General features: G+C 35.7%; 1 protein-coding gene across 5 annotated transcripts in view; it reads left to right on the top strand.

Annotated features, from left to right (window-relative positions):
• Nucleotides 1-9,359, top strand: part of PIBF1 (progesterone immunomodulatory binding factor 1) — a 172,621-nt gene extending 163,262 nt beyond the window's left edge. For all 5 annotated transcript variants that reach the window (XM_074378311.1, XM_074378312.1, XM_010973552.3 and 2 more), the window contains one exon: nt 7,237-9,359. In XM_074378311.1, the coding sequence (XP_074234412.1) occupies nt 7,237-7,287 (51 nt within the window). In that variant the 3' untranslated portion in view covers nt 7,288-9,359. The remainder of the gene's footprint in view (nt 1-7,236) is intronic.
• The last annotated feature ends 2,819 nt before the right edge of the window (nt 9,360-12,178 follow it).

Below are 12,178 nucleotides of genomic sequence, written 5' to 3' on the forward strand. Positions count from 1 at the left end.
TATTTTTTAAAAACACCAAATTTCCCTGGAAAATGGCGATGCCAATTGGTACTCCCTCCAACAATGTGCAAGATCCATATGTATCCACATTCAATCCTTATTTTAGCAATCATTTCAGTTTTCCTGAATCTGATGGATGAAAAACAAGTATCTTATTTTGCATTTTTGATTACTAGTGATGTTGAGTGTCTTTTTGTTTTCTATTGATTGTTTGTATTTTTGTGTGTGTGTGAATGACCTGCTCATTTCTTTTGCTCATTTTTCTCTGTTTTCTTTTTGCTGTTGATTTATGAACTCTCTCTTATATTCTGATCTTAAACATTTATTAACTATGTTACAGATATTTTCTCTCCATCAGTCTCTTGTGCTTGTAATATACACTCATGGATTAAACTGGCACTAACACTGACTTTCTGGGTAACTTGAATAAATACTTATCCTCTGAGGGGAAAAAAAGAGTTGAGCCCTGCCTATGAAGACATATAAATACTTACTTCTTCAACTTTCTGTTATCTTTTTTTTAGAGAACAAAGTAATTATATCTATTAGACATAGTATTTCTTTTCTTTAGAAACAGGCACTGGTTGAACACTAACAGATTCTTAATTTCTAGCTCTTTTTCTAGATTCCGGGAATAATCCACCAGGCTTATTATGTCTGCGTATATCAGTCAGCATTCTTTCTCACTATGTTATAATCCCCAAGTTATATATTAATGTTTTAGTTGGCAGCTTCTGGATGATACCGAAGTACCTATCTTATCAGTTATCTGTCTCCTAAATCACATTGTAACAGTAAATTACTTCTGGAAGGTTTCCAGTTAATCCTACCATCTGTTTTCACCACAGCCCTCTGAGCACTTTCCTAAATCTGGAATACTGTTGACTTTAGGATCTGTTAACACCACTAATAATTTGAGATTTTCATTAATTTGTACTGTTTCCTTATAAAATTATAAATATAATTAACCTAAACCAGCACATAAAAATTAAAGCAGTGCTCCCAATATATAAGTTTACTTTTAAGCAATTTGTATGTCTAATATCATGTCCAGTATATGTATGTTTATATAAAATATATTATAAGAAGGATTTCATATCATGGAATCTGTAAGTCTTAAATTTAAAAAGAAAAAAATAGAAATGTGAAATAGAAAATAAGGGCCCTCCTCAGCTAAAAGATGAACTCTGTTAATGACTGAAGAGGCATAACATACTTTGCTACCTAAAGCCCCATCTTATGAGTAGGAAGGGTAAATAACTTTAAGATAGTAACATAGAAGAAACACTACTGTTTAAATAGGATAAAAATGGAATTGCCGAAATAAAAAGCAGTTAATTGTGTATCTGAATTTTTGTGCCCACTTTATTTAACAGCCATCTATTAGGAGTTGGCCAATTTTTCTTTAAAAGGCAAGACAGTAAGTATTCTAGGCTTGTGAGGCACATACTATCGCTATTGTACATTCTGTTTTTTTTGGTTTTACCTTTCTTTAAAAATGTTAAATCCATTCTTAGCAGGCAGTCCGTACAATGATAGAGAGCGTGGACCATAGTTCGCCAGTCTGTGATCTGTCTTATGCTAGTTGCTCAGTACTAATCAGGAGTTGGTAAAGGATAAAGGCTTAGAAACTTACAGTGCCTGGAACTGGGCTGTCACTAATGGATAGTACCTTACTGACAAAATGTCTAGAATTGAGGAATGTATGTCTCATGATGCACTCCAAGGTGCATAGTAGCACTATTTACAATAGCCAAGACATGGAAGCAACCTAAATGTCCATTGGCAGATGAATGGATAAAGAAGATGTGATGTGTATATGTATACAAACACACACACACACACACACACACACACACACACACACACACACACACACACACTGGAATACTACTCAGCCATAAAAAAGAAATAATGCCATTTGCAGCAACATGGATGGACCTGGAGATTATCATATTCAGTGAAGCAAATCAGAGAAAGATAAATATATCACTTACATGTGGAATCTAAAAAATGATACAAATGAACTTATTTACAAACCATAAATAGACTCACAAACATAGGAAACAAACTTAGGGTTACCAGAGGAGAAAGGTGGGGGTGAATAAATTGGGAGTTCAGGATTAGTGGATACAAACTACTGTATATAAAATAGATAAACAACAAGGTCCTACTGTATAGCCAGGGAATTATAGTCTTATAATAACCTATAATGGCAGATAGTCTGAAAAAGAATATATGTATATAAATAACTGAATCATTTTGCTGTATGCCAGAAACTAAAACTACATTGTTAATCAACTGTACTTCAATTTTAAAAATTTTTTTAATAAAATAAAAAGAATGTATGTCTCATGAGAATCAGAAATCAGCTTTCCAGGATCACTGTTATCTCCATGGAATTTGTTTGAATTTTGGTAGTACTTAGACATAGGTACTGATGTAGATGAGAAATCACCTAACATATTTTCCTCAAGGGTCCTCCATGTTGTGTCTCCAGGCACTTTGAAATACCTCTTATGGAATCGTCTTTTGAGTCTCTGGCACATTCTTTTGAAAGCATTCATTTATTCAAGCCTTATTCCAGGCCCAGGGCCCCTGCCCTAGAGTGCCGCACAGTTTAATCATGACCACCGTGTATCATACAATACCATGTGATAAATACTAAATAGGGAGGAAGTACAGGATGCTGTGAGGGTCTCGTTTGTACTCTCAGACCTGGACAGCAACAGTGAAAGATGAATGAGAGGAATGGATAGATAGAGGCAGCAGACTTTCATATCAATTCAGACAGAACTTAAGAAGGTAGCGAAGGTAGTGATGGAGGAGAGAGAAGAGGCAGCTATAGGGTTAAACGGGAGGGACTGAGAAACACCCCTGCAGGGGAAACAAGGAGGGGAGGCAGAATGATACTTGGTTCACTGACAGCTGAGTGAAGGAGGCATAGGAGGGAGCCCGGAGCCAGGAGAGCAGTCATACCTTACTTATAAACACGCCTCTTCATTGCTATGCATAGTTATACAAGAAGAAAAATGAGATTATGTAGAACAAGATTTGAAAATTACATGCTTCCAAATATTCGTTATGATAAAATGTTAATACCACTCCAGAAAATGATTTTTAAATGTACCCATTGAAGTTTACTTTGAAACATACAGTCAGAAAAAGTTCTAGGACATCTGTTTTACATTTGCCAACTGAAGTTTAGACTAAGAAGTATTAATTGAATATTCAAAATCTAATGTCAGTTGTAGTCACTGTTGAAAGTAAAATGAGAATCAACCACAAAATACTCACACTGATATACAAAGCACTAGATTCAAAAATGACAACAGAAAGAAATGTATTCATTTAACTAATGTTTATTGAGCATTAATTTATTGGGTGACCGATTCAATAAGCAAGTATAACAATTACACAATAAATTAAGTATTAAAGGCTTTGGTTCTTGAAAAGAACACCAAAAGAAGCCATGAGGTACAGAGCAGATTTCCTAGGGGAGGTGACTTTTGCGCTGAGTCCTGAAAAACAGCTAGGAGGAGAGAACACCAGGTAGAAAATACTGTTCATAGTTAGCAGTTATCACGGGCTGGGTGCTTTTCCATGCTTTGTCTCATTTTATCCTCTCAACAGCCCTCTGCTGTTGATTACTGTATGTCAGTCAAGGTCCATTTAGGAAACAGATGTCGCACACTGAAGGGACTGTTTACAAGCATGTGGAAACCAGCAGGTGATAATGAACATCTAGGATTAGTAAGTGTGGGAAGCTATAACCACTCCTAGAGCTCAAGGGGCCAGGAGAGGGATTGGAGCCTTCTTATGGGAACTTTGGTCTTCTGTAGAGGAGTTTAGTCACTACCAAGCCATGGCCAGAGCTGGAGAATAAATATCCCAACTCCTTTTGTCCTCCCACCTGGAAGCCTGCTGTACATCCCAGCAACTGAACCTAATCAGAAACCAGAAGACACCACTGACAGCATCCTGGGGTGCAGAGCAGGGTGGGAAAGGAAGGAGAGAAGATCTGAGGGTACCTGGGATAGCCAGCACTGTTATTTTTCAGTCTCCGCATATTATGTATGTAGTAACTAAGAGTTCGTGCCCAAGTTTACAAATGAATGGCTGAGACCTTTTATTCCAGAGCTTGTGCTCTAACCCAGTGTTCTATACTGTGCACCAGCTACAAAAAACAAAGGAAGCACGGCATTGAGTACCTACTGCGTGCCAGACACTTTCCTGTGTGGGGAAAATACAACATGAAACAAAATAAACATTATAACTTACTTAAGGATAAGAGTCAGAGCCTTTTGGAATTTGTTCCACTGCTAGTTCAGTGACTTAAGCAGATAAAAGTCTCTCAGATAAAAGTCTGGAGATAAGCATTTCCGGCCTAGTCTGTGACCCTTTGAAGTCATCAGGGACCTAGGTTCCTTCTGCCTTTCTCTTCAACCATCATTGGTGTGTAGCTTCTGTCCTCAGAATCACAAAATGGTCGCTGTAGCCTAAGCCATCACATCTGCATTCCAAGCAAGAAGCAAGAGGAAATGAAGGAAAATAACCATCTCCTTTTCTAAAGGCATTTTTCTGTAAGTTCTACCCAACATCCTCTATATCCCATTGGTCAGAACTCAGTCACATGGCCACACCTAGCAGCAAGAGAAACTGATAAATGTAGTTTTGATAAATGTAGTTAAGACCATTACTCTGATAGTAAAATCAGAGTTCTTTTAATAAGAAGAGGAAAGTAGCTGCAGTCTAGGCAACCAGCAGACTCTGTCCTAGGATCTTACTCATTTTTATATCTGTACAACCTAACACAAGGACCTGGTATATAGTAGGTGTTCAATAAATTACTAGTCTCAACTACAAATAATTTAGTTCATGTAGTACAGTCTCAAGAGAGAGGATTAGAGAAGTAAGTCTGGGCCACATGCTAAAGGGCCTTGTTTTCTAAGTTAAAGGTAATTTGAACATGACAGTGATAGGAAAGTTCCGCCAAAACAACCTAGGAATAAGGAACATACATTAGTCCTATGGGAGCAAGCTATGAAATTAATTTTAAATGGTTGTAACCAAAGAACTGGAAAGTCCATTTACAAAATGGAAAAGCAGTTGATTCCCAAGACAGAGGTACACTTGACTGTGGCAAAGCTACATCATTAACACAGCTGAAGAAAGGATGCATTGGGAGGAGGGAATGGAGAAGGGATGGTCTGCAGCAGACCAGACCAGATGGTCTGCAGCAGACAGGAGTCAGGAAGGACAGTCTGCCCTGAAATGCTTGTTCTGTCCTTTTAGAGTCTTAAGATTACTCTTTAACTGAAAAAATTTTCTTTACCTTCTCCCCATGCATACTTGGTAGTAAAACAACAACAATAACAACAACACTTAGTATCAGTTGATTAAGAAAATGCAGAGGTACAAGCTCTGTTCCTTCTGTGATCTTTAGGATCTTGGTCCATAGAACTTGCTCTCATAGTTTTTTGTCCAGGAGCCACCCTTAAGAAAATCATTTTGCATTGTGACCTAGGGATAATCACAGTTTCTCAAAACAGAACTTACCGCTTCTATGACAGATAAACTAGAATTCTCATCTGTACTTTGGTGTCTTTTGGATTTGGTTAGCCTCTGTCATCTTTGAATTGTCTTGGAAGATAGCACCTGGATGTTCTCTATGATTTCCTTATTTTCATGTGGAAGTTTCTTTCACTTTTCATACTAAGGACTTTGGACTTTCTTTTAAAGAAAAACCACTGAAGTGTTTTAATGCAGATTTGCATTTCAGAAAGATAAGATTGGAAGGACTGTGGGTGATGAATTGAACAGAACAGAAGAGAAAGCCAAATTGCAAGTGGGAAACTCTTGCAGGAATCAAGCCAGAGATGATGAGGGCCGGAGGCAATCCAATTGGGGTCAAGATAGAAACAGACTAAGGAGTTGAAAAGATATTTCAACAAATGTTAGGGACTGCTTAGAATGGATGTAGCAAGTGAAAAGAAGAAATCTAAGATGAAGAGGGATCAAATATTTCTGGTTTATGTTGTTATTTATTTTGGGGGGTGGGAAGGTAATTAGGGTTTTATTTACTTACTTACTTTAATGGAGGCACAGGGGGTTAAATCCCCAGGACCTTGTGCACGCTAAGCACTTGCTCTACCACTGAGCTATACCTCCCCCAAAACATTTCTGGTTTAAACGACTGAGCAACCTGTGGCCCCAATCACCGAGACAGAGAATATGGCGGATTGGGGGAGTTCATTTTGACATACGGAATTTTAGTTGCCTTTGGGGACCATCATATGAAAGTATTTGTAGCTCAAGTTAGAGCTATGTTATACAGCTAGGGTTGGAGGAGGGGAGTGGAGGGTCTACTGGTGTGTTTGGTGGTGTAATTGAAGCTGGCCCAGGGCATGGCTGAGGTCAGGAGGAGCTCATCACTGTTGTCACTTGTAACGTTTTGTGTATCAGCTATAGTATATAAAAACGCTTAAAAGTGTAAGTTATCATGCTTATTTATATGCCTACAAACATATATGTATATTTATTTAGGAATGTAGTTCTTCATAGTTCTTAAGAAAATATAGATGGGAAAGGAGTAACTGCATATTTGATTTATTATATTATATAAAGTAACATGTTTTGATTGGAATCCGTACCTTATATAAGGAGTTCTGCGGGCTTTATTCTGTAACAGCCCACTTCCTCTGCTGTTTTTTGTTGCTACTCTGTACAGCCAGGCTCTTTGGAGGCTGAAATGATTGAGCAGTAAACCCAAAAAGTAATCTGGTAAATACTTAGCAATTCAGAATACCCAAAGCACCATGATTTGGATCTAGAAATTCTTCACTAAATGTCTATTGAGTGAATGAGTATATCTATATGTACATAGGTAATACAACTAAAAAGAAGCTGTGTCCTTGGGTTTTTTATAATTTTCTTTGAAAATAGAATCAATTCATAAAATACTCACCTCTGTAGGATATATTAAATACAGGCTTTAAGCCAGAAAACACAGCTGTGAACTTTTTTTAATAGACATACAGGTGGGAGATTATTTCTGACAAAAGACAAAATCTTTGCCCTTAAGTAGTAGCCTTCTGAATTAAGAAAAGCAATTATTTACTATAATTTTACAAAGAAAGCCCCAATGTGTAGAGAAACTTAGTTCTCTGAATTGTCTCTCTTACCCTCCTTATACATGTCTTACTTAATTTTCTTTTCTTTTTTAATTTTTTACAGACCAAAAAGGAAGCACCTGAGTGGTCTAAGAAGCAAAAGATGAAGACCTAGTGTTTTGGACAGATTTGCTACATCATCATTTACTCCTGAAGTTCTTTTTCCAATGGACAAAAAGTTTATCTTAATCATGTACTTGGCATTTTTTAACTAGCTAATTTAAAGTTTCTTTTAACTGAGTGTTAAATTAACAAATTTTATCATAATCAAAATATATAGAGTGAACATATTTGGTTTTATCTATCTTGTTCCAAAATAAATGTTGTATACTTTATGATTTAAATTTTGGAGCTTTCATAATTCTTCAAGGCATGTTTAATGTGTGGCTTATAAATATTTTGCTCAGTTATTTTGGTGAGTATTTTTCTAACTATATAAATTTTGAGTTTAAATGTCATTAACACAAATACCAAGACACCTTACAATTTTTAAATTAATAACCATTTGGGAAATCTACTAGAAGGCCCTTCAAATGCCAGATAATAGTGGTCAGATATCATGTTAGAGGATATAAATTGCTAATTCTTTCTTTAGGCTCTTTTTTCATATATTTTATATTATCATAAACCAATAAAGTCTGGTAGAAAGTCTGTTATTCCATAGGTCAAGTAAAATTTTGGTGGAAAGTGTCCTGTTACATGGGTCAAAGCAATGCTGATTCAGATGCGGTATGGACCAAATTTCTAGTCAGTGAGGAAGATTCGGTAGCATTTTCTCTTTTTCTTGTCATAAAATGTGCTCCATTTCTTGTTCAAGAGTTAAAATTTAAAAGAAAGAAGAGGGATGGGAGAGAAAGAAAGGAAAAGAAATGCGTTTTTCTATTGCAGGTTTTCTCAACCACTGTTGACCTAGAGGCTGGATAATTCTTTGTTCAGGGTGGGAGTAGGGGGCAGTGTTTTGCATTGTAGGGTGTTCATTAGCATCTCTGACCTCTGCCACTAGATGACAGCAGTGCCTCCCCAGTTGTGACAGTCAGAAATGTCACTTGTCCCGTGGGGTGGCACACCCCCCCGCAACCACCTAGTGAAGAACCACTGACGCATATATCAATGCTTCTGCTAGTCGAGTGTGAGAGAACAGAAAAAGCTCTTGATAATAATATATGCTTGTAAATCTACTTTTGTCCTAAAAACCCTAACTTATACCTTACCCCCTTTTTTATTTCATTTAGCTACATCGAATATATGACTTTTTGCAACAAAGGTTTGTGAAAATGGCCTTTCTCAGGCATGCATTTTAAATCGAGAGACCATTACAATTCAGTAAAAGTAAACCTATAGACATAATTTGTTTCCTTCTAAAATACTAGAAGAAAACGTCTGTTTTAGTTTCAACTCTAATTATTCATCTAAAAGCATTTTATAATTTAGTTGAGTCAACCCCGTTTGTTACATGTACATATTTTAATATAAAGGAATACTGATTGATTATCCAAGTTAAAGTAATGATGTGGACAAAGGCACAGAAGTAGGAAAATTTGGAGCTAATTTTAAGAATAGAAAACATAGAGGTGGGAGGGTATAGCTCAAGTGGTAGAGTGCATGCTAAAATGCACAGGGTCCTGGGTACAATCCTTGGTACCTCCTCTAAAAAAATAATTAATAAACCTAATTACCCTCCCCCAACAACAAAAAAAAGTAGAAAATACAGTGATGAAAAAACTGAAGGAAATCTTCCTGACTCCAAATCCCAATTTTTTTCCCCTCTTCCCTCCCTTTCATTTCTGAATATGAATTACTTTAAAAAAAAATAGTTCCTCTATCATTTCCTACCATTAATAAAGCTCAGGGTTAGATTGTGGCATGAAAGCTATTTAGAAGACGTTTGTGAATTTCTAATTCAGATGCCACACCTTCCAGAAAGTTCTATCTGATCTACTATAATAATCTGTATTATGTACTCTGTACTCTGTATCTCTAATTCTGCTCACCATATTTTATAACAACTGTTTACTTGTCCATTTCCTTGAAGGCAAGAATTGTTTTGTATGCCTTTTTTGGTCTTCAGTATGTAGCACTGTGTCTTGAGTTTAAGGTATAATTTTTTTTTGATGAATTTGAGAACAGATGAGATACAATGATGTCACTTTTTTTATTGTATTAAAAATTAGAAATTTCTTTTTAGTATTATGTAATCTGTTCTAACTCATTTATTAGTATCATCTCAAACCTTTCCTTTTCTCTAAGTTTCCAGACCTTCAGTCTTTTACTGTTTTCTCCTTTTTTTAAATTGTGATTAAAAAATACATAGCATAAAAAGTTAACCATCTACCCATTTTTAAGTGTAGAGTTCAGTAGTGTTGAGTACATTCACATTGTCTTACAACTGATCTCTGAAACTTTTTCATCTTGCAAATCTCGAACTCTGTACCCATTGAACAACCCCCCTCCCTTTTCCCTTTGTCACACCCCACCACATGGTGACCCAGGGTACTCTAAGTCATTATATTGTACAGACACTGGTTGGATAATCATCAGGAAGTTTAAGGCAAGTTTCCCACCTTCAGCGGAGGTTGAAGTTGTTAATGAGCCAGATTCCCTTTCATTTTAAGATCCTGAAAGGCTAAAGATATGCAAAAAAAGAAAATAGTTTGTTTTAATATTACTCATTTTAAAAAATAATCAATACTGTTAATGCTTCAAAGAAAGACTTCCTGAGGCTTTTGGAAGTCAGCAGACAGAGCTAGCCAGCTAGCTGTCAAATAGAGTCCTCCATTTACTTGGGTTGATTTACAGAGTCCATCGTCCAGTCCTCAGCCTTACAGGCTCGGAAAATTAATTTTATTAATGAACTGAAGGTGACACATATTTCAGGACTCTGCCCACACCTTGCTGGTGTATAAATCATTATGTATCAGTTGAGAGTGAAAAGTAAAACTATTATACAGAATGTGACTTACTGTGGTAAGCGCAAATGACACATTCTTGCCATTTTTCCTTGACTTCTGCAATACTGGACTCTCATCATTTTTCCCCCTCGCTCCTCTTCTAGGCGGTCATAAAACATTAGCATTTTTCAGAGTTTCTTTTTCCCCTTAAGTCTTTTTTTCTGTTCTCTACTTACTCTCTTGGTAATTTCTACTCCCTGGCTTCAGTTACCATATGCCAGTACTCCCAAATTTATCTTGTCCAAACTGTTTGCTTTAATATAATACCTTCTTACTTGACACCTCTATTTAAATATCCCATTGTGACCTCAGACTCAACATGTACGAAACTGAATTCACCAAGTTCCTTCTCCAGTGTTCCCAGTTTCAATAAATGGCTCATATTAGTGGCTATTCAGTGGCTCATATCACAAACCAAGTATATGATACCGCCAAACTTCAATCACCAAGCCCTATTGATCTGCCTCATAAATATTTCCCTTTTTTTAACTTTTGATTATGAAAATTTCCACATACACAGAAGGGCAGAATAAACATCTTAGGGTCATGGATATATTCACTATCTTGACTATAGTGATAGTTTCATGGGTATATATGTACATATAAAAGTATTGATCAAAGTCTATATTTTTAAATGTGCAATTTATTGTTTGTCAATTGTTTTGATAAACTTAATTCAGAAATTTTAAATGATCAGATAGCTAAGCCTAAACCCATGTGAAATATTTTTTCTTTCTTGTTAGGTAGAGAATAGTTTTATTTTTCATTTAATGCAAACAAGGCCATTGTAATCATAAAATTCAACATCACTGGCAGATTTTTAAATTATTGACTACATTGATCATAACTTTAACATTTTTTTTGCAATATTTACAGAGAAGTATTTCACTTACTGACTTCACAGACTAGAAGTTCATAATTAACTTAAAAGACTTCTCGGTTGGCATTATCAAGATAAATGCTTCTGAATAGATGGATAAAAACATGTATTATTCCCCCAGTCTATAGAATCCAGTTCCTTTATTTCTTGTACTAGAAATGCAGTTTCCTTTATATTCAAAAAAGGTACCTATAGTTTAGAAAAATCTTCATAAATTTAAATTAAACTAACTTTTGATACATGATTTTTTTCCTTATTTTATAGTTGGGCACTTTCTAATAAACACCTAACACTACCTAGGTATATTTAATTCTATGTAACGAAACAGGCTTTTAACTGTATTCAGTAGTTTAGAATTGAACATATTGCCTCCAAATAAAATGGTATGGAATAGAATAAAAATGTCTCCTCTTAACCCAGATGCAATATAAAATAGTTCTTCTCTTTTCTTCTAATAATAGAAATGCTTATGTATCACTTACTAGGAAAAAAAGTTTAAAGCTTTAAAGATTTAAACTGTTCATTTCCACAGCATATAATACAGCAGTTATGTCCTTTATTGCTGACAGCTTCATAAAACTAATAATAGTTTCAAACACAGAAAAAGATATAATAAAAGTACAATTTTTTTAATTTTCTAAAATGCCTTGGCATGTGTAATAAATGGATGAAGAACAGAGAAAAAAATTTAATTGCAATTTCTTCCTTTAAATAATCAAAACATAAGCCCAAAAAATGAGAAGAAATGTTAGAAGCTGATCCAAAAACTTGAGTAACAGCTTTGCCATTTTAGGGAAATGCATTGAGCACCTTTTAGTTAATTTATCATTATAGTTTCCTTCCAAGTAAAGCCAAGCATGAAGCGATTGTGGGCGGGGGGGGGGGGGGGGGGGGCGGGGTAGTGAGGAGCGGAGGACTGTCATGCCTTCTAAATATCTGTGAAACCTTTTTATTATATTTTTGCATTATTACTACTATTTTACTATATCACCCTGTAATTAGCATGTTGATTCTTGAAACTTCCGCCAGATCTTTGCCAATTTTTTAAATTGTAGCAAAAGCACAACTTTTCAGTGTCATTACAGTATCGAGAGGTGTACTTGTAAAAAAAAGGTTCCCAGGAGAAAAGACCCAGATCGGATAGGACCCAGATTTCCGGTATAAGATGGAATAAATAC

Source organism: Camelus bactrianus, chromosome 14 (assembly GCF_048773025.1).
Source record: "Camelus bactrianus isolate YW-2024 breed Bactrian camel chromosome 14, ASM4877302v1, whole genome shotgun sequence".
In the NCBI taxonomy this organism is placed as follows: domain Eukaryota; kingdom Metazoa; phylum Chordata; class Mammalia; order Artiodactyla; family Camelidae; genus Camelus; species Camelus bactrianus.